This window comes from Jaculus jaculus, chromosome 3 (assembly GCF_020740685.1).
Source record: "Jaculus jaculus isolate mJacJac1 chromosome 3, mJacJac1.mat.Y.cur, whole genome shotgun sequence".
NCBI lineage: Eukaryota > Metazoa > Chordata > Mammalia > Rodentia > Dipodidae > Jaculus > Jaculus jaculus.
In genome coordinates this window covers 95,234,721-95,257,253 of record NC_059104.1, presented here as the reverse complement: position 1 = coordinate 95,257,253, position 22,533 = coordinate 95,234,721, and the positions used below count along the sequence as shown (strand labels likewise).

The following is a 22,533-nucleotide window of genomic DNA, read 5'->3' as shown; positions in this document are numbered from 1 at the left end:
CCAGTCTTCCTACTTCCTGTCCCAAGTGACCCCAGGCCGCTCATAGAGGTCTGGGGTCTGCAATACAGAAGGGAAGGGGTCAAGTTTGCGCATGGAGGTGAGCTGCAGAGGGAAGGATACCCTAGGGATGGGGATCTCCAAAAAATCCTGGGTTGAGGAAGGAAGACCCAAGCCGACTTCTTGTTAAAGATTCGTTCATTTCCCAACATTCCCAGTCATTGCACGCTCTGCTTCCGTGTCTTCATCTGTGAAATGGGCGTAGCGACAGGCCCACGCTGGGGGGGGTGGTGAGATCATCGGCCGGGACTGGCGCCTGGGAACCTGCAGGGGGCAGTGCCCGCAGCCGGGCCCTGGCCGGGTCGGGTGCGGCAGGAGTCTCCGCCCCACGCCCGCTCTCGCCGGCCTTCTCCTGCCGGGACCGCGCGGCCGGCCGGCGGGGTTCTCGCGCTCTCGTGCCCCGGCCCGGGAGCGTCCACCCGGCTGCGCGCGGGCGGGGAGCAGGCGCGGCGCGGAGCGAGCCGGGGACGCCGGAGCCCGCGGGAGACGCCGGCTTCCACCTTGCCGGGCCGCCTCGACGGGCACCCGGGCCTGGGCAGCCAGGGTAAAGGCCTAGCTGGCTCGGTGGCTCGTCCGGCCCCGGCTTGGTGGCTACGCTGGGCGGGGGCAAGAGCTGGGCAGCAGTGGTTGCGGGACCAGAGCTTGGGCGCTGAAAATGGAGGGGGGTGGGCATACTGGCAACTTCTCCGCTTGGATCCTCCTCGCTCCCCCAAGCCAAGTGAAACTGGGAGCATTGTTTGGGACCCAGTCTGGAAGGGGGAGCTCTGCACTGTCCCTGTATTTTTCTTGCTGTTGTCCCTTCTTCATGCCCTGATAGCTGGGTGATCGCCCTAGTCCCTGTGTGTCCCTTGATTCAGTGGATCGGTTGTTAACCCTGAGTTTGGCCAGGTTTTGGGGACCTTTCCCCAGCCCTTGGCTCTCTCTCAGCTCTGCTGTGAGCCCAGTCAACACCCCAGCTAGCTCCTGCTTTGGCTAGCCCAGTGCAGACCCTCCTCCCTAAAGTATTCAGCCTGATGTCAGAGAGAGAGAGGGAGAGAGAGAGGGGGGGGGGACGCGAGAGCGACCTGGCTCAGGCACACACTCCACTTAAACAGGATGAGAGGACCAGGAAAGACTTCCCAGGAGGGGTGACCTTGAGCAGGGTCTTAAAAAGAGTAGCTGGAATTCTGATAAAGGAAGAAGGTCACTCCACGCTAAGGAAGGTGTATGAACAGTTAGGAAAGTGAGTGGAAGAATCCAGCAGGTGTGGGCAGTGGCAGATGAGGGTGGGCTGGGCTGGGGCTCAGAAAAATCTCTTGTGTGGGCCTGGTGTTTGTAGCTACAGCAAAGCTAGGAAGTTAGAGGCGAGTCCTGTCTGGAGTGAAGGCTTGGAGTGCGCCAAAAGGCCGTGAGGAAGTTGGGGGTCCTGTAAATCTTGGAGGGCTCTGAGTTAGCTCCGGGTAACACAGTTGGGGTAACACAGGTGGCAGGCAGAGCAGTGAGAATGCGAGAATAGGACTGTCCCCACTGCATGGGGACGCAGAGGAAGAAGGAACCCAGGATTTGGAAGGCTCTGCAGCACAGTAACTAAAAGTGGCTGTGATGGGACCAGGTTTGCACGGTCAAGTGTGAAGCGGAGGTATAGCATATCCTTATGTCAAGGAGGAAGTTCACTCGCTCACTCATTTATTATTTATGTCAGCCTCAAAGGCAGCTTACATAAAAGTCACAGAGAAGATAAAATGATAAAGCCATTAAAATTAAGCTAAAACGATCGGGTGTCTAGAGGACAACAGAAGGAAGTAGATAATTATTACTGGAAAAAAAAAATAAATCTAGGCTCCACAAAGCCACTGGCGATGAACATAGAACTGCCTGAGCTTGCCAGCAGCCAAGCCAGAGAAAGACAGGCTGAAAGCAGATGACTGGGCTGGAACTCATTGGGAAGCCTCAGGGGAGAGGCAGGAGGTGGTGGGAGATAAAATGGACTCTCTGGGGTTGGGATTATCCTTGCTGTGAGAGCTGGAAGCCAGGCCAGGGTTTCAGACACGCTGCCATCTGAGGAAGAACAGAACCTCTCCTGGGGGCATGAGGGAAATTTGAGGCCCAAATGGTGAGGTGGCCATTTAGTCACTTTTTTTTTTTTTTCTTCAGGAAACAGGATAGAAAGTGGTGCTAAGCTCCAGGCTCTGACCTTCTCTCTTAGGATGAGGTGGGGCTGCCATTTACCCAGGGCCTCTTGGGGCTCTGGTCTTGGAAGAACACCCCAGACACCAGGTGAGCAGGAAGCTGAGGTTTCTGTTTTTACCTCTCCCTTCCTTCCCCCTCAGGGTCCAGATGGTCTCTTCCAGAAAGGAGAGATCCGGACACAGGTGCACTCGTCCCAGCTCTGTGGTCATGTCACCTCACTTCCCAGAGCTGCTTTTTCCCATCTGCAAAGAAGGCAACTGGACTAGATGGTCTTCCACATAGCTGACTAAATCTGATTTCATTTCTGCATCCGGGACTATTTACCAAGTGCTGCCATATACCAGACCCTGGTTAAGTTAAGATATAGAACTTAACAAAACCAGATGTGAGCCCTGCTCTCCTGGAGGAGGAAGTGAATGTTAATCAAATCATCACACCATTGTATAGAAATCATTGCTACTTAGGGGCGGTGCATAGTGCCGGAAGAACAAATGGGGGGACTTGATGCTGATGTGGAGTGTGGGTATTGGGAAAACATGGATGGCACCTGCAGATGTTGTTTCTCCCTTTTCTCTGTAGATGAGCACATCCCCTTCCTGATCTACTGGAATTGGCCCCTGAAAGGGGTGCGTCCCTGTGGGCCCATTAGGTGAGGCCTGGGTGTCATGCTTTAGGATGCATCTGGGCATAGCCCAGGAGACTGGGAAGAGTCAGGACATGGCATGGGCTTAATCTCCTGGGAGAAGAGTGTCTGGGGTGGGTGTGATAACGAGGGAGCTGCCAGGCTCTACAGGAAGTTGGCTTAATAGGAAGAAGATTTAGTAATGGGGTGGTGGGGGAAGGGACCGGCAGGGGGTGGATCTGGCTGTGGCAAGCCTGAGTTGCAGACAGCAGTCAAGGCTTGAGGGCCAGGGGCCAGGCCCTAGTCACTGTGAGGGCTTGAATTGGATGCTCAGCATTGGGCCTGGATCTTAGAAAGTGGAAGTATAGACTGGCCTGGACTCAGCCTGTGCCAGAGCTGAGCCCAGTGTCTAAGCCCCAGCTCTTCCCCTGTCGTTGCTCCTAGGGCCTTTGTCCGCCACTACGGAAGCTCTGGAAGCTCTGCAGATCATGCTTCTGCACCTGGCCGGCATGGACAGCTGTTCCGGAGCATCTCTGCTGCTGGTAGAGAACTGGCTCGGATGGGGGCAGGGAGAGGCGTAGGGGGAACAAGGACCTGGAAGGAGAAGCAGGATGAGAGAACCCACTGCTGTCATATATTGGGGGTCCCTCACTCTCTGCCTCCCTCTCTCCCACCTGTCTGTGTATCCTTTACAGCAACACTCATGGCTTGTGCACATACCGTATACTAAACACTTGGAGAGCCAATATCTCCCTACCTTCAGCCAGCTTTGGGTTCAGTGACCAGGTTAAGACTACACAGATAGGTCTGGAGAGATGGCTTAGCAGTTAAGGCACTCACCTGTGAAGCCTAAGGATTCATGTTTGACTCTCCAGGTCCCACACAAACCAGACAAAGTGACGCAAGGTCACACATGCACACAAGGGGGCGTACCAGACTGGAATTCAACTGCAGTGGCTGAAGGCCCTGGCGCAATAATTCTTTTTTTTTCCCTTTGCCAATTCTCATTTAAAAAAAGCTAAACATATATATATATATATATATATATATATATATATATTTTTTTTTTTTTTTCATACACAGATAACTAGGCATGAAGCCACTCAGCATAGGCTCAGTGTCACTTGTCCAGAGGTGGCCCACTTTGCCACAGGACTTCCAAACCTTCTGGACAATCTACTTTCATTCATTCATTCTTACTATTTTCTTTTATGTTTTTTCTAGGTAGGGTCTTGGTTTTGCCCTAGCCCAAACTAGCCTGGAATTTACTATGTAACCTCAGGGTGGCCTTGAACTCATGGCAGTCCTCCTACTTCTGCCTCCTGAGTGCTGGTATTAAAGGTGTGGGCCACCCACCATGCCCAGCAACAATCTATTTTCTATCTTTCATTTTTTCCTTTGTTTTTTTTCAAGGTAGGGTCTGCCTATAGCCCAGGCTGACCTGGAATTCACTATATAGTCTCAGGGTGGCCTTGAACTCATGGCCATCCTCCTACCTCTGCCTCCAGAGTGCTGGGATTACAAGCGTGTGCCACCATGCCGACAATCTATTTTCTAAGGGAGTCCTGTGTGCCCCATACCATTCCGAATTCGTGCATCTCTGGGTACTATGTCTTGATCTACCACCATCCTGGCTGGTCCTAAGCCCCAGTTTCTTCGGCCCCTTTTCCTGACCCACGTCCTCTGCCTTCCCATCCAGAAGCTATCCAGAGGCACCGCCGGAACCTGGCCGAGTGGTTCAGCCGGCTGCCCAGGGAGGAGCGCCAGTTTGGTCCAACCTTTGCTCTTGACACAGTCCATGTGGACCCCGTGATCCGCGAAAGCACCCCTGATGAGCTGCTTCGCCCATCCACAGAGCTAGCCCCTGGGCCTCAGCAGCCCCTGGCTTGTCTCCCCCCACTGGCTCTGTCTCAGCTCTTTGACCCGGATGCTTGTGGGCGCCGGGTGCAGACGGTGGTGTTATATGGGACCGTGGGCACTGGCAAGAGCACGTTGGTACGCAAGATGGTCCTGGACTGGTGTTATGGTCGGCTGCCCGCCTTTGAGCTGCTCATCCCCTTCTCCTGTGAGGACCTATCGTCCCTGAGCCCCAGTCCAGCTTCCTTGTACCAACTTGTGACCCAGCGCTACACGCCTCTAAAGGAGGTGCTGCCTCTGATGGCTGCTGCTGGATCCCGCCTGCTCTTCGTGCTCCATGGCTTGGAGCGGCTCAACCTGGACTTCCGACTGGCAGGCACAGGGCTTTGTAGTGACCCTGAGGAGCCAGGGCCACCAGCTGCCATCATGGTCAACCTTTTGCGCAAATACATGCTGCCTGAGGTAGGTGGCCCTCTGCCACACCCTGCTACTGCTGCCCCTTGACCCACTCTGGTAGGGGTTTTGTGTTCTGGGCCCACATGGTTGTTGGGTTAGATAGGTCTTGGGTTAGTTCACACCCTGGACCCTCTACTTCTCAGATGTATGTATGATCCTGAGAAAGTCACTTAACTTCTATAAGCTTCTATGTGCCGTCCTGTGTTACACTTGTTAAAATAGAGACGACAGGCCTGGAGGATTGGCACATGCCTTTAATCCCAGCACTCGGGAGGCAGAGGTAGGAGGATTGCCAAGAGTTTGAGGCCACCCTGAGGCTACATAGTGAATTCCAGGTCAGCCTGAACTAGCTGAGACCCTACCTCAGAAACCCTCCCCCCCCCCAAAAAAAAGAGAGAGAGACTACATATACACATGAACTTCATATGTGTAACTTAGTTACAATTCTTTTTTTTTTCCGAGGTAGGGTCTTGCTCTATCCTAGGCTGACCTGGAATTCACTATGTAGTCTCAGGTGGCCTTGAACTCATGACAATCCTCCTACCTCTCCCAAGTGCTGGGATTAAAGGCGTGTGCCACCATGCCCAGCTTTAAAAATATTTTATTTATTTATTTACTTTAGAGAGAGAGAGAGAGAGAGAGGCAGATAGAGAGAGCAAATGGATACATCAAGACCTCCAGCCACTGGAAACAAACTCCAGACACATGCGCCACGTTGTACATCCGGCTTTACGTGGGTCCTGGAGAACGGAATTTGGGTCCTTAGGCTTTGCAGGCAAGCATCTTGAGCCATCCCTCCAGCCCAGTCCTCTTCATTTTTGTTTGCTCAATCTCCAGGGGCTTGAGGCAATCGGGCCACTAAAGCCTTTCTCGATTTTCAACCATGCCTTTCCAGGCCAGCATTCTGGTGACCACTCGGCCCTCTGCCATTGGCCGCATCCCCAGCAAGTACGTGGGCCGCTATGGTGAGATCTGTGGCTTCTCTGACACCAACCTGCAGAAACTCTACTTTCAGCTCCGCCTCAACCAGCCCGACTGTGGGTACGGCGCAGGGGGTGCTAGGGTGTCAGCCACGCCAGCTCAGATGGATAGCCTGGTGCAGATGTTGTCCCGCAACCTGGAGGGGCACCACCAGATCGCTGCCGCATGCTTCCTGCCTTCCTATTGCTGGCTTGTCTGTGCCACCTTGCACTTCCTACATGCCCCAACACCTGCTGGCCAGACCCTCACAAGTATCTATACCAGCTTCCTGCGCCTCAACTTCAGCGGGGAGACCCTGGACAGTGCCGACCCCTCCAATTTGTCCCTGATGGCCTACGCAGCCCGAACCATGGGTAAGCTGGCCTATGAGGGGGTGTCTGCACGCAAGACCTATTTCTCTGAAGAGGATGTCCGTGGCTGCCTGGAGGCTGGCATCAAGACGGAAAAGGAATTTCAGCTGCTACACATCTTTCGCCGAGATGCCCTGAGGTTTTTTCTGGCTCCGTGCGTGGAGCCAGGGCACCTGGGTACCTTTGTGTTCACCGTGCCCGCCATGCAGGAATACTTGGCTGCCCTCTACATTGTGCTGGGTTTGCACAAAACAACCCTTCAGCGGGTGGGCAAGGAAGTGACCGAGCTTGTGGGCCGTGTGGGTGAGGACGTCAGTCTGGTACTAGGCATTGTGGCTAAGCTGCTGCCTCTGCGGATTCTGCCGCTGATCTTCAACTTGCTCAAGGTAATCACCCTAGGACATGTCCCCCCATCTTGCTTCGTCCTTCTCAGGACTCTGTCTGCTTTATGGACTCTAATGCACCCCTTCCCCTGCTCCCGGCAGAAAGAGGCTGCATAGATAGAAACCGTGTTGGCTTTGGTTTCAGCTCTGGAAAATTAGGCTTTTAGTCCTTTTGGGCCTAAGGAGTCGGGGATAAGGAGGTTCTGGAGCTGAGGGGAACTTTGAGGACACAGACTTTAAAAACAATCCCACAAAAAAATCTTCACCAGCTATATAGCTGATAGAGGATTAATAAGTAAGTGGTAAGTTCCTTAACCACTTAGCAATCTCTCTAACCCTGTTAAAATACTTATGTCTAGACTATATAAAGTCATGCAACTCAACTATAAAAAACAACTTAACTAACAAATGGGCTAAGGATTAAGAGACTCAGGCTCTATTGACTGAGCTAGCTGTGCACATTGGGCTAAGGATTAAAATAGACATTTCTCTGAAGAAAGTATACAAATATCCAGTAAGCACTTGAAAAGATGCTTCTCTATACCAGGTGCATTGTGCACCCCTATAATCCCAACACTTGGGGAGTGGTGGCAGAAGGATCAGAAGCTCAAGATCAATCCTGGCTACATAGTGCGACCCTGTCCTAAATGAATGATCCAGGTGCAGTGGCTCATGTTTATAATCCCAGCACTCAGGAGATTGAGGTAAGAGGATCTTCATGAATTCAAGGCCAGCCAGGGCTAAAACATGAGTTCTAGGGGGCTGGGGAGATGCTCAGTGGTTAAAGGCATTTGTTTACAAAGTCTGCTAGACCGGAGTTCAATTCCCCAATACCCATATAAAGCCAGACACACAAAGTGTGTCTGGAGTTTGTTTGTGGTGGCAAGAGGCCCTGGCATATCCATGCTTTCTTCTGCAAATAAATAAATAAGTAAAAATATTAAACAAATAAAAAAAAAAAAACAATCCCACATGTATTCCTGATTCCTAAATCCTAAAAAGGATTTCTTTTTATTTTATTTTATTTTATTTGTTTATTTGACAGAGAAAGAGGGAGAGAGAGAATGGGCACACCAGGGCCTCCAGCCACTGCAAACGAACTCCAGACATGTGTGCCCTCTTGTGCATCTGGCTAATGTGGATCCTGGGCAATTGAACCTGGATCCTTTGGCTTTGCAGGCAAATGCCTTAACCACTAAGCCATCCCTCCAGTATAAGGATTTCTTTTTTGCAGCTCTTCTAGCATTTGTTGCTGAGAGGCAGAGGTCTCTACAGTCTGGGGTCTGTCCTTTGCTTTACAGACGCAGAAACTTTCTTTTTCTTTTCTTTTTTTTTTTTTTTTTGGTGGTGCTAGAGATTGAGCCCAGGGCTTTGGGCATTCTGGGCAAGTGTTCTACCATTGAGTTACATCTCCAGCTCTCTAAGGCCCAGAAATTCGATAGTATCTGTTCCTCCAGAGCTTAGGCCATGGGAGTGATGACTCATCCTAACTCAATCACCAGAAATGGGTTTATAAAGCAGATGCTGTTTCATTCATTTATACTGCGAGGATAAATGGCAGTGGTAACTGGATTAGGTCAGTCCATCCTGGGTGCCGGTCCACTCCAGAAACCAACAGGGCAGATGGAAGACCTTCTCTCTTTTTTTTTTGAGGCAGGGTCTCACAATAGCACAGGCTGACCTGGAACTCACTGTAATCCCAGGCTGGCTTCCAACTCACAATGATCCTCCTTCCTCTGCCTCCCCAGTGCTGGGATTAAAGGTGTGCATCATCATGCCTGGCAGAAGACATTTTTTTTGAAACTTTTTTTTATTGATAATATCCATAATTACAGACAATAATTCCATCCTCTTCCCCACTTTTCCCTTCACAAATCTACTCTGTCATATCCCCTCCCTCTTTCAATTTGTCTCTCTCTTTAAAAAAATGTTTATTGGGCTGGAGAGATGGCTTAGCAGTTAAGCGCTTGCCTGTGAAGCCTAAGGACCCCAGTTCGAGGCTCGACTCCCCAGGACCCACGTTAGCCAGATGCACAAGGGGGCGCACGTGTCTGGAGTTTGTTTGCAGTGGCTGGAGGCCCTGGCGTGCCCATTCTCTCTCCCTCTCTCTATCTGCCTCTTTCTGTCCCTCTCTGTCTCTCTCAAATAAATAAACAAAAATAACAAAAAAAATTAAAAAAAATAATTCCTTACACACATTCATTTAAAAAAAATGTTTATTAAAAAAAAGTTTATTTTTATTTACTTACATGAGAGAGAGAAAAAGGGAGGGAGGGAAAGAGAGGAAAAAAAAAAGTGAATGGGCACACCAGGGCCTCTAGCCACTGCAGATGAACTTCAGATGCATGTGCCATCTTGTGCATCTGGTTTACATGGGTCCTGGGGAATGGAACCTGGGCCCTTACGTTTGGCAGGCTGGTACCTTAACTGATTAGCCACTTCTCTAGCCCTACTCTCTCTTTTATTTTGATGTCATCATCTTTTCCTCTTGTTATGATGGTCTTGTGAAGGTAGTTCTAGGCACTATGAGGTCATAGATATTGTGGCCAGTTTGTGCCTGAACGATTGCATTGTAGGCAGTCCTACTTTTCCTTTGTCTCTTACATTCTTTCCACCACCTCTTCACAATGGACCCTGAGCCTTGGAAGGTACTATAGAGATGTTTCAATGCTGAACACTCCTTTGTCACATCTTCTCAGCACTATGGTGCCTTTTGAGACATCCTACTGGTCACTGCCATCTGAAAAGAGAAGCTTCTCTAACTGAAAGTGAGAGCAAAGCTTAGTGGTTAAGCACTTGCCTGTGAAGCCTAAGGACCCATGTTCCATTCTCCAGATCCCATGTAAGACAGATGCACAAAGGTGAGACATGCGTAAGGTCGCATATGCCCACCAGATGGCGCAAGTGCCTGGAATTTGATTTCAGTGACTACATAGTGAACTCCAGGTTAGCTTGGGCTAGAGACCCTACCTCTAAAGAAAGAAAGAAAAAAGGGAGGGAGGGAGGGAGGGAGGGAGAGAGGAAAGGAAGGAAGGAAGGAAGGAAGGAAGGAAGGAAGGAAGGAAGGAAGGAAGGAAGGAAGGAAGGAAGGGAGGAAGGGAGGGAGGAAGGGAGGAAGGGAGGAAGGGAGGAAGGGAGGAAGGGAGGAAGGGAGGAAGGGAGGAAGGGAGGAAGGGAGGAAGGGAGGAAGGGAGGAAGGGAGGAAACAAACAAACTTACATGGCAGTTTGGTGAGCATGATAATGCATTTAGCCAGACAAGAGCAGGCATTACAGTCCTAGGGCTCATGATCTCTCCTATAGTCTTTTGATTAGGTTTTCAGTACCAGGAGTGTATTCCCTCCTGTTGAATGGGCCTCTAGTCCAATTAGAGAGTGGTTGGTTTTCCCCATAACAGACGTGCCACTATTGTACCCATTGGGTCATTTGGCCTAGCTAGCCAAACTTAAGGCTTGTAGTGTCCACTGTTAGCACTGTTGATGACTTCTCTCTCCATAGAGCTACATGCAGCATTGCTTTTTCCAGCTTTCTGTCAGCTGGTTCACAGGAAGGAGGTTTTCAACTCAGCTCCAGTTTGATTTCTTAGTAACCTTGCCAGAAGACATTCTTGAGGGGTGGAGGAAGCCACTCTCTCCTGATGTCTTCCAGATGTTTCCTTATGATTCTTCTTCCTTTTTTTTTTTAAATTAATTAATTAATTTTTATTTTAAAAAATTATTTGAGAGAGAAAGAGGGAGAGAGGCAGACAGAGAGAGAGAGAGAGAATGGGTATGCCAGGGCCTCTAGCTGCTGCAAACGAACTCCAGATACATGTGCCACCTACTGTGTCTGGATTACGTGGGTCCTGGGGAATAGAACCTGGGCCTTTCGGCTTCACAGGCAAGTGCCCTAACCACTAAGAAATCTTTCCAGCCCAATATTTTTTTTTTTTGAAAGAATGTATTTTTGTTGTTGTTGTTTTTAATTTATTTATTTGCAAGCACAGAGAGAGAGAAGAGAGACAGAGAGAATGGGCATGCCTGGGCTTCCAGCCACTGCAAACGAACTCCAGATGTGTGCCCCCTTGTGCATCTAGCTAACGTGGGTCCTGGGGAGTCAAGCCTTGAACCGGGGTCTTTAGGCTTCACAGGCAAGCACTTAACCACTAAGCCATCTCTCCAGCCCAAGCCCAATATTTTTATTTTTTTTTTAATTTTTATTTATTTATTTATTTGAGAGCAACAGACACAGAGAGAAAGACAGATAGAGGGAGAGAGACAGAATGGGCGCGCCAGGGCTTCCAGCCTCTGCAAACGAACTCCAGACACGTGCGCCCCCTTGTGCATCTGGCTAACGTGGGACCTGGGGAACCGAGCCTTGAACCGGGGTCCTTAGGCTTCACAGGCAAGCGCTTAACCGCTAAGCCATCTCTCCAGCCCCAATATTTTTATTTTCATTTATTTATTTGATAGAGAGAAAGGCAGAGAGAAACAGAGAGAATGGGTACACCAGGGCCTTCCGCCACTGCAAACGAACTCCAGATACATGCATCTCATTGTGAACATGTGTGACATTACGTGCTTGTGTCACTGTGTGTCTGGTTTATGTGGGACCTGGAGATTTAAACTTGAGTTCTTAGGCTTCACAGGCAAGTGCCTTAACTGCAAAGCCATCTTTCCAGCCCAAGACTTTCTTTTGATAGGCAACAGAGCATTGGTTAAAAACAGGCATCCAAAGCCAGGCACGATGGCTCACACCTTTAATCCAGCACTTGGGAGGCTGAGGGAGGAGGACTGCTGTGAGTTTGAGGCCAGCCTAGGGCTACAGAGTGAGTTCCAGGTCAACCTGGGCTATAGTTGAGCTCCTGCCTCAAAAACAAAACAGAGAGCTGGGCATGGTGGCACAATGCTTTTAAATCCCAACACTCAGGAGGCAGAGGTAGGAGGATCGCCATGAGTTCAAGGCTACCCTGAGACTACATAGTTAATTCCAGGTCAGCCTGAGCTAGAGTGAAACCCTACCTCAAAAATCCAAAAAAAAGAAAAAGAAAAAAAAGAACAAAATCCTAGGCTCTGTCATCTACCAGCTATGTGGCTGTTGTGTGAAACCTTCCTCCTAGGAAGATGTGAACACGTGTCTATTTACCCCAGATAGGGCACAAATGACAGACCAAAGCACTATGTCCCAGAGTCCTACCTGGTGAACAGTGAATTTATTGGGGTTACTTACAGGTGAATGGATGACGGGGAGGTAGCTGTAAAGCACACGGCAGCATAGAGGACCACTAATGGAAGGTGCCTCTCTGGAGCTGGACTTACAGCTGCTGGGCTGGCTGAAGAGTCTTTCTCCAGCAGCTGTTTTCTGTTTCTAACCTTGGGGAGGGGCTGGTGACCTTGTAAATTTCAGCTTTCCCAGACTTACTCACCTGCTGAGTCTCCTGTGCCTCCTCTGTCTGCCCTCCTGAAGGCAATGTTTCACTTTGAAGAAAATGCTGCACACACTGGCCTTGGACAAGTTATTTAATCTTTATGCTTCATATTCCTCATCTGTTAAATGGGGACAGTAATAGAATTTAGAAGCCAAGCATGGTTACATCCACCTTTAATCCCAGCACTCACTTGGGAAACTGAGGTAGGAGATAGGAGAATCGCTGTGAGGACCAGGCCACCCTCTGACTACATAGTGAATTCCAGGTCACCCTGGGCTAGAGTGAGACCCTACCTTGAAAAACCAAATTAATAGGCTGAACATGGTGGCGCATGGTCTCACTGTAGCCCACACTGACCTGAAATTCACTATGTAGCCTCAGGCTGGTCTCAAACTCACAGCCATCCTCCTACCTCTGCCTGGTGAGTGCTGGGATTAAAGGCATGCACCACCACGCCCAGCACCTGGCATGCCCATTCTCTCTCTGTCTCTCTGTTCTCAGGTATTAAAAATGTAGGGTTTGGGAGGCTAGAGAGATTGATCAGTGGTAAAAGGGGCTTGCTTGTAAAGCCTGATGGCCCAGGTTCAGTTCCCCAGTACCCACATAGAGCTAGATGCACAAAGTGGCGTATGTGTCTAGAGTTTATTTGCATGAGAGGAGGTCCTGGCAAGTCCGTACTCACTCTGTCTGCTTCTCTCTCAAATAAATAAATATTTTCTTTTTTTCTCTCTTTTTTTTTTTTTTTTTTTTTGAAGTAGGGTCTCACTCCTCTAGCCCAGGCTGACCTGGAATTCACTATGTCATCTCAGGGTAGCCTCAAACTCATGGCGATCCTCCTACCTCTGCCTCCCAAGTGCTGGGATTAAAGGTGTGTGCTACCATGCCCATCTTAAATATTATTAAATATAAATATATATGCATATATATATATATAATTTATATTTATTTATTTGAGAGAGAGAATGGGCACACCAGGGTTTCTAGCCACTGCAAACGAACTCCAGACACATGCACCCCTTGTGGAACTGGCTTACATGGGACCTGGGGAATCAAACTTGGGTCCTTTGGCTTTGGAGGCAAGCACTTTAATCAACTAAGCCATCTCTCCAGCCCCAAATAAAGATTTTTTTAAAGTAGGTTTTGTTGATCTCGTTCTGTAGTCTCTGGCTGGCCTTGAACTCAAGGTGATTCTCCTACCTCTGCCTCCCAAGTGCTGGGATTAAAGGTGTGACCCACCATGCCCGGCAAAAGTAGTTTGTTTTTTTTTTTTTTTTGAGAAAGAGAGAGAGAAAAACAGAGAGAGCATGGATGTGCCAGGGCCTCCAGCCACTGCAAACAAACTCCAGATGCATATGCCATCTTATGCATTTGGCTTGCATGAGTCCTGGGGGAATTGAACCTGGGTCCTTTGGCGTTGTAGGCAAGTGCCTTAACTGCTAAGCCATCTCTCCAGCCCAGAAAAAAAAAAAAATTAATAAGGTGGATAGTGCTTGAGGAAGACACATGAAATCAACCTTTAGCCACAGTTATCTGCATGCACACATGCACCTTCACACATGCATGCAGACAGCACGCACATGTAAAAAATAGAACCTGTATCATTGACCTAATATAAGGATTAAAGAATTAATCCTCAGGGTCTGGCACAGTTTGTTAATAATGACTCATGTGGCCTGACTGCCTCACATCACCTTGGGCAAGGTTATGGCCATTTCTGAAGTCCCTCCACCCTTTAAGGTGGACCCCAGTGAGGAGCACTCTTGCCGCCTGTGAGACACATAGACCCCCAGTTATCTTGAAAGTGCATCATCCCTCAGCCTTTTTAGAGGTAGAAATACCTTAATAAAGGACCAATGCATCCGTCCATGATCCTTTATGATTTCTTTTTCTTCCCTTTCTCCCCACTCCTTTCTCTTTCCTTCTCCTTCACTCTATTTACTTGGCATTTACATTGTATTAGGGTATAATAAGTAATCTAGAAATCATTTAAAGTATGCAGTCAGGCTGTGGCGGGTCACACCTGCAATCTTAGCTCTTGGGAGTTGGATGCAGAAAGATCATGATTTCAAGACTCCATGCTACATAGCAAGTTTGAGGCTGGCCTGGTCTATATGAGACCCATTCTCAAAAAAAAAAAGCCAAGAGTGGTAGCTCATATCTTGAATCCAAGCATTTAGGCAGCAGAGGTAGGGAGGATCTTTGACAGTTCAAGGCCAGCCTGGGCTATAGAGTTCCAGGTCAGCTTGGGCTATTGTGATACCCTGTCACAAAACAAACTTAACCAGGAGTTGGTTCAGTAGATGAAGGTCCTTGCTCTGCAAGCCTGCCCCCTGGAGTTTAGACCCCCAGCACCCATGCAAAGCCAGACACAAAGTGGCACACTCACCTGTAATCCCAGTGGGCCTACAGCAAAAGAAAATCCCCAAATTGTGGACCAGCTAGCCTGGCTTTTCCAGCAACACAACCCCAAGAAATACCTGTCTCCAACAAGGTGGAAAGAGGACCAACACCCCCAGCTTGTCCTCTGATCATGTGCATGCCATGGCCTTCCATATCCTACACATATATAATAAATAGTAACAAAACCAAAAACTATACAGTAGAGTGTGCATGGACCATATGTGAACATTCTCATTTTACATAGGCTTCTTGAGCACCCATGTCCTCTGTGGATACACAGGGATCAGGGACCACTGCGTATTTTCATTCCTTCCCACTACCTCCTTGACTTGAAAATGCATGAGTACTTAGGAAGAAGAAAGACGTTCCTAATGTCTGAAGCGCATGAGACAAGTGTTTAAGAGATGATCCTGGATGTGCCAAATTATGAAAAGCTCCATATTCCAGGCTAAAAGTTTAGAGTTTGCTTCGCAGGCTGTAGGCAACCATGGAGGGCTTTGCAGCAGAATAGTGTGATCAGACAAGTGTGCGTTCCAGGGGAGAGCACAGGGTTGGAACAGTCAGTCAGGAAAGTGTCCCTCAAGCTGAGTCATGAAGGCTGGTCAGGAGCATGGAAGGTCACATACCTGTCCCTTTTCTTTTCCAGGTGGTTCCTCGAGTGTTTGGACGCATGTTTAGTAAAAGCCAGGAAACTGTTGCCCAGGCCATGGTGCTAGAGATGTTTCGAGAGGAGGATTACTATAATGACGATGTCCTGGATCAAATGGGTGCCAGCATCCTGGGTGTGGAGGGCCCCCGGCGCCACCCCAATGAACCCCCAGAGGATGAAGTCTTTGAGCTCTTCCCCATGTTCATGGGGGGTCTTCTCTCGGCCCACAACCGGGCTGTGCTGGCTCAGCTCGGCTGCCCCATCAAGAACCTGGATGCCCTGGAGAACGCCCAGGCCATCAGGAAGAAGCTGGGCAAGCTGGGTCAGCAGGTGCTGCCCCCCTCGGAGCTCCTTGACCACCTCTTCTTCCACTATGAGTTTCAGAACCAGCGCTTCTCTGCTGAGGTGCTCAGCTCCCTACGCCAGCTCAACTTGGCCGGTGTGCGCATGACACCCCTCAAGTGCACAGTGGTAGCAGCTGTCCTGGGTAGTGGAAGACATGCCCTGGATGAGGTGAACTTGGCTTCCTGTCAGCTGGATCCTGCAGGACTTCGAACACTCATGCCTGTCTTCCTGCGAGCCCGGAAACTGGGGTGAGTTTGGTCTTCATGTTTAAGCGTAAAGAGAAGAGAAAGTTAGAGGAAGAAGAGAGGAGGTGCTAGGGATGCCAGAGGAATGAGGAAGAGCCAGAGATCATGCATTAAGTCTGTTTTCTGTTGCTATAACAAAATACCTGAGTCTGAGAACTCTATAAAGAAAAGAAGTCCTGGGCGTGGTGGTGCACGCCTTTAATCCTAGCACTCGAGAGGCAGAGGTAGGAGGATCGCCATGAGTTCGAGGCCACCCTGAGACTACATAGTGAATTCCAGGTCAGCCTGGGTTACAGTGAAACACTACCTCGAAAAACCAAAAAGAAAAAAACAAAGTTTGCCAAGCATGGTGTCATGTGCCGGTAATCCCAGCACTCAGAACATTGAGGCAGAGGATTATTGTGAGATGGAGTCCAGCTTGGACTATACAGTGAAGTCCAGGCCAGTGTGAGCTATATAGTGTGACAGCCTGTCTAAAAAAAAAAAAAAGTCAGGCATGGTAGCACATACCTGAAATCCTAGCACTTGGGTGGTAGGGGCCAGAGGATCAAGGTTATCTTCTGCTACTTAGTGAGTTCAAGGCCTGGGCTACAGGAGACCCTATCTCAAAAATAAAATATTAAGCCGGGCATGGTGGCGCACGCCTTTAATCCCAGCACTCGGGAGAAAGAGGTAGGAGGATCGCTGAGACTTCGAGGCCACCCTGAGAATACATAGTGAATTCCAGGTCAGCCTGAGCTAGAGTGAGACCCTACTTTAGAAAACCAAAATAATAATAATGATAATAATAAATAAAATAAAATATTAAGCTGGGTGTAATGGCACACACCTTTAATCTCAGCACGCGGGAGGCAGAGATAGGAGGATCACTGAGAGTTTGAGGCCACCCTGAGACTATATAGCAAGCTCCAGGTCAGCCTGGACTAGCGTGAGACCCTACCTCGAAAAACCATAATAATAATAATAATAATAATAATAAAATATTTTTAAAAACTAAAAAAGGTTTATGTAGTTTACAGTTTTGGAGGCTGAGAGTCCAAGGTTAGGCAGGTGCATGGGTTTAGGCCTCTAGGGAGGCACCTGGGGCTTGATCGCAACATGGCCGGAGAGCAGAAAACCCCTGTGCGCAGAGAAAGCCAAGCCCATGTGGCAACCTTGCTTTGTAACAGCCTACTGTCATGGAAACTCTGCAAATCCAACTAGTCCTCTCCAAGGGCTAACCTCACCTTTCCTTTTTTTAAAATTTTTTAAAAAACTTTTTAAAATTTATTTATCTCTTTAATTTTATGAGAGCAAGAGAGAGAGTGTATGTGAGAGAGAATTGACATGCTAGGGCCTCTAGCCACTGCACCCAAACTCCAGACACATGTGCCCCTTGTGCACATGTGCGACCTTACACGTTTCACCTTGTGCTTCTGGCTTATGTGGGTTCAGGGGAGTTGAACCGGGGTCCCTAGGCTTCACAGGCAAATGCTTTAACCACTAAGCAATCTCCCCTGCCTCCTTTTTTTAAAGATTCTACTTTTCTCCAATAGAGCCATATTGGGAACCAAGTCTCTAATCATGTCCCTTCAAGAACCACCTGTCCTCAGACCATAGCAGGTGGGATGGGGAAGGTGTGGGTGGAGGTGACAGAAGCCACAGTAGCGTGGCCAGCAGGAGGCAGGCCGATGAGGAAGACGCACAGTACGTGGGAAGACCCCATGCTGAACTGTTTTCTTGGTCTCTCACCTCTGCTCTGCATTCTGCTCTAGCTTGCAACTCAACAGCCTGGGTCCCGAGGCCTGCAAGGACCTCAGAGACCTGCTGCTGCATGACCAGTGTCAAATCACCACCCTGCGGTGAGTGTGTGGGCGTCTCGGAGAGGTCTGTTCCCTGGCTCACAGCATATCTGGCCCAGATCTGCCCTGGCTGTAGTGAAGAGAATGAGGGTCTAGGCCCTGGCCCACCCACTGTCTAGGTTTATTAGAAGCAGCAGGCCAGGAATAAGGAGCCTATCAAAGTAGGTGCTGAGAAAGTCTCTCTCATGGCCAAGATCAGTTTGGGAGGCAAGAAGGCTGCAGTAATCCTTGAGCTGGTTGCTTGGAAACCAAGCCACTGATCCCTTCCCAGGCTTTTCCCTGCAGCCTCCAAGAATGACCCTCATGGTGGGCACTTAGGATCGGCTTCCAGGGTGTTGGCTGATGTCCTAGAGCCCAGGTGCCTGACGTCCCAGTTTCTGATTAGAGTCAGAGCAGGTGCATGGGGAAGGAGAAAGGAGGACAGAGCGTGGGGGAGAGCGAGAGAGAAGGGAGGAACAGAGGATGGGGAGGTGGTGATTAAAGGTGGGGAAAAGGAGTCTGGAAGCAGAGGTGATGGGAAGGCAGGGGAAGAGGAAGAAAGTAGCGTGTCCCCCTTTTCCCCCCGCTCTCCCCCTGCTGCAGGGCCACTCCTCGTCTCCCTGTCCCATTCTCCTGGGCCTGATTGCTGGGTCCACATTCACCTCTGCTCAGGCTGTGCCCCTTTGGCTTAACTCCCTATGCCCGGCATGCGGCAGTCTACAAGAGGCTCTCCTAACCTTGGGTTGTTTGTGTCCCTAGGCTGTCCAACAACCCACTGACAGCAGCAGGGGTCGCCCTGTTGATGGAGGGGCTGGCAGGAAACACCTCCCTGACACACCTGTCCCTGTTGCACACGGACCTAGGAGACAAGGGGCTGGAACTGCTAGCTGCCCAGCTGGACCACAACAAGCAGCTGCAGGAGTTGAACGTGGCCTACAATGGCGCTGGCGACACAGCAGCCCTGGCCCTGGCCAAGGCTGCCCGAGAGCACCCTTCTCTGGAGCTGTTGCAGTGAGTCCTGCCCCTGGTCCCGCGCCTTTGACCGCCAGCCCCTCAGTCCTCCCGCCCTGTCTCTACTGTTCTCTTCCTACCCCGGCAAGTGCTCTGAGCCTCGGCCTCCTGCCCGAGCTCCCTTCCTGGATTCTGACTTACCCTGTCCAACCCAATGCAGCGCCGCCCTACCTCCTCTGAGACTCGCCCTTACCTGCTTTGATCACTTACCACCATTTCTCACAGGGATCTACTGTCCTGGGTTCTTGTCAGTCCCTGTTCCTCTCTTAAAACGTCTACTATCGGGCTGGAGAGATGGCTTAGCGGCTAAGCGCTTGCCTGTGAAGCCTAAGGACCCCGGTTCGAGGCTCGATTCCCCAGGACCCACGTTAGCCAGATGCACAAGGGGGCGCACGCGTCTGGAGTTCATTTGCAGTGGCTGGAGGCCCTGGCGCGCCCATTCTCTTTCTGTCTGTCACTCTCAAATAAATAAATAAATAAAAATAAAATACATGAATAAGATTTAAAAATAAAACAAAAACCTTCTACTATCGCCCAGTAGAGCCATACTGAGACCCTCATCGGCCTCCACTCCATCTTTAGATTAGTACAGACTATCTATTTTTTTTTTTTTTTTTTTTGGTCCAGACTATTTTTAAGGTCCAACAGAGTGACTTTTTTTTTTTTTAATGTGAGAGAGTGAGAGTAAGAGAGAGAACTGGCACACCAGGGCCTCCAGCCACTGCAATCAAACTCCAGACACATGCGCTACCTTGTACACTTCTGTCACTGTGCGTCTAGTTTATGTGGGACCTAGAGAGTCTTCATGGGTCCTTAGGCTTCACAGGCAAGTGTTGTAACCGCTAAGCCATCTCTCCAGCCTGTCCAGACTATTCTTGCAGTGCTGGGGATTGAACCCAGGGCCTTGTGTGGGCTAAGCAAGTACTCTATCCACTGATATGAATCCCCAGCCCTTATGACAGACTTGCCCCATTGCATTTAGCAGCCTAGAGAGTTGTCATGAGTCCTGCCTGCTTGCTCACTTTTTTTATCCCCTTTTTTCTGTTCTGCTAGCCTCTACTTCAATGAGCTAAGCTCAGAGGGCCGCCAGGTATTACGGGACTTGGAGGGCACTGCTGAAGGCCGTGCCCGGGTTGTGGCCTCCTTGACAGAGGGGACAGCAGTGTCTGAGTACTGGTCCGTGATCCTCAGTGAAGTCCAGCGCAACCTCAACAGCTGGGATCCCGCCAGGGTCCGGCGCCACCTTGAGCTGCTGCTTCGGGATCTGGAAGATAGCCGAGCTGCCACCCTCAATCCTTGGCGCAAGGCCCAGCTGCTGAGAGTGGAGGGTGAAGTCAAGGCCCTTTTGGAGCAGCTGGGAGGCCCTGCGAGCTGAAAACAGTGGCAGCTGAGATCTCACTGGCTTCAGGCTCCTTCCTTCTGTGGCCTTCTGGATTGTACTACCCTTTCCAGAAAGATCTCTTCAGTGATGGAGTTGAAGAAATGGATACAGGATGTGAGGGTGATCTGGCTGTGACACCTGTCACCCATTGATTGCCAGGGTTGGTTCAGCTGATCTGGCTGGCTAAGCAGTGTCCCATTCTTCCCTCAATGTTCCATTGTGTCTCTCCCGACGGCCTTCCTGGAATAGAGATGGATCTGTCTTCAGTCAAGGGCATACGGGTAACTGTGCTCCCCTGCTGGAACCTCCAAGCAAGCTCTCAAGAAATGGGTACCGCTGTGCCAGTCCTCACCCCTCTCCAGGACCTTTCCCAGATTTGGAATGTCCAGGGTCAGATATAGTGGACTTGGGCATAAATCATGCTGTCCCTCCCCTTGGCAAGAAGAACAAAGACTGAGGCCAGATATGATAGACTTGGACTTGGAAGATGAATGATGTGGCCCTTGAGTGGTCAAGCACCTTGCAGTACCACCACCAAACTCGCCTCTCTCCCTCTGTTCAAGGAGCCCGAGACTTGTGCCACGAGGGGCACACTTCTCATATCTGCCATGCTGGGAGTTCTGCCATCCAGGAGATGTTTTGGAGAGCTTCCCCTCCTGCATTATGTTCACCTGTGGACTCTGAGAATGCCCTCACATTGGTGCTTTCCCTTGCCCCATGCCCCTGAACCTGTACCGGTACTGATGGGTCCATGGCCCCAAGGGGTGAGTGCCCCTGGTGTGCTGCTATTAAAAGCTATGTGTCTTCCACCTACCGTGCCTCCTCTTCCTCATAGCATGCTTCCAAGAGAGGGCCAGTCTGGTTAAACTACTGCCCATCTTCTGTGGTTCCCTGAGCTGGGCATGGTGGCGCACGCCTAGAATCCCAGCACTCTGGAGGCAGAGGTACGAGGGCTGCTGTGAGTTTGAGGCCAGCCTGGGACTACAGAGTAAATTCCAGGTTAGCCTGGGCTAGAGTGAGACCCTACTTTGAAAAACAAAAACAAACAAACAAATAAAGAGAGCTGAGGAGATGGTGCTTGCCTGCAAAGCATAATGACCCAGGTTCGCTTCCCCAGTACCCATGTAAAAGCCCAATGTACAAGGTGGTGCATACGTCTGGTGTTCATTTCCAGCGACTGGAGGCCCTGGTATGTCCATTCTTTTTGACTTCCTTTCTTTTATTATTATTATTGTTATTATTATTATTATTATTATTATTTTGGTTTTTGAGGCAGGGTCTCATTCTAGCCGAGGCTGACTTGGAATTCACTCTGTAGTCTCAGGGTGGCCTCGAACTCACGGCGATCCTCCTACCTCTGCCTCCCGAGTGCTGGGATTAAAAGCGTGCGCCACCACGCCTGGCCTTTTTGACTTTATTTCTATCTCTTTCTGCTTGTAAGTAAATTAAAAAAAATTTTTTTAAAGGCAAGTATAGTAGCACACACCTTTAATCCCAGCACTGGGGAGGCAGAGGTAGGAGGATCACTGTGAGTTCGAGGCCAGCCTGAGACTACACAGTGAATTCTAGGTTAGCCTTGGCTACAGCAAGACCCTACCTCAAAAAAAATCATGAGAAAAAAGAAAGAAAGAGACAGTGAAACCCTACCTCAAAAAAACAAAAACAAAAAAAAAAAAAAAGAAAGAAAGAAAGAAAGAATCCAGCCACCCTGGAGCTTCCTCTTGAGACTGTAAGCCAAAATAAACCTTTTTCCCATTAAAAAAAAAAAAAAAAGAGGGGCAGGGTGTGGTGGCACATGCCTTTAATCCCAGCACTCTTGAGGCAGAAGTAGAAGGATCTCTGTGAGTTCAAGGCCACCCTGAGACATACTGAATTCCAGTTTAGCCTGGGCTAGAGTGAGACCCCTACCTCGAAAAACAAAACAAACAAACAAAAAAGAAATAAGAAAGAAAGAAAAAAAAAAGTGGTTTCTCAGGCACTAGAATTTTTAGAGTTAGACCTGGGCTCTGGCAGCCCTAACAAGCAAGGCTCAGCCAGACGTCTTCAATCATGCCGATCAAATCAACAAGTAATAGTGGAAAACGGTGAAGGGAGATTAAGTCAGTGTGGCCACATTGAGAAGAAGAATAGAGGTCTTGTGATCCTTCCACCCAAGTCCATCCTTGAGGGTGACTTGTGGTTTAGGTTTAAACAGACGGCAGCAAGAGGGATGCATAGCTGAGGATTCCTGTTCAAGATTTAGTACCACCCACCATTGTCCACTCTGCAGTCTATCCTGCAAGGTGGTTCCACAAGCCATCGGGACTGGGGGAAATCTCTTTCTGGGAAACATACTTCTCCTTTGGCCTGAAATCTGAGCTCCAGTCCTTTCCCTTTCTCCAGTGTTGAGATTCCTTGGAAA

At 49.5% G+C, this 22,533-nt stretch overlaps 1 protein-coding gene across 2 annotated transcripts; it reads left to right on the top strand.

The window, feature by feature from the left end:
• Nucleotides 1–501: 501 nt before the first annotated feature.
• Nucleotides 502–20,941, top strand: Nlrx1 (NLR family member X1). 2 transcript variants are annotated; one of them, XR_006636296.1, is made up of 11 exons: nt 502–601; nt 2,191–2,313; nt 2,806–2,875; nt 3,293–3,390; nt 4,548–5,167; nt 6,057–6,878; nt 15,328–15,923; nt 17,675–17,761; nt 18,500–18,751; nt 19,805–20,206; nt 20,244–20,941. XR_006636296.1 is itself a non-coding variant. In XM_045146150.1 (10 exons), exons 2-10 carry the CDS (start codon nt 2,244–2,246, stop codon nt 20,124–20,126), a joined length of 2,937 nt encoding a protein of 978 aa, XP_045002085.1. In that variant the 5' UTR covers nt 502–601; nt 2,191–2,243; the 3' UTR covers nt 20,127–20,941. The 2 variants fall into 2 exon arrangements, 1 of the variants encoding a protein (XP_045002085.1); XM_045146150.1 differs by having other exon boundaries at nt 19,805–20,941.
• The last annotated feature ends 1,592 nt before the right edge of the window (nt 20,942–22,533 follow it).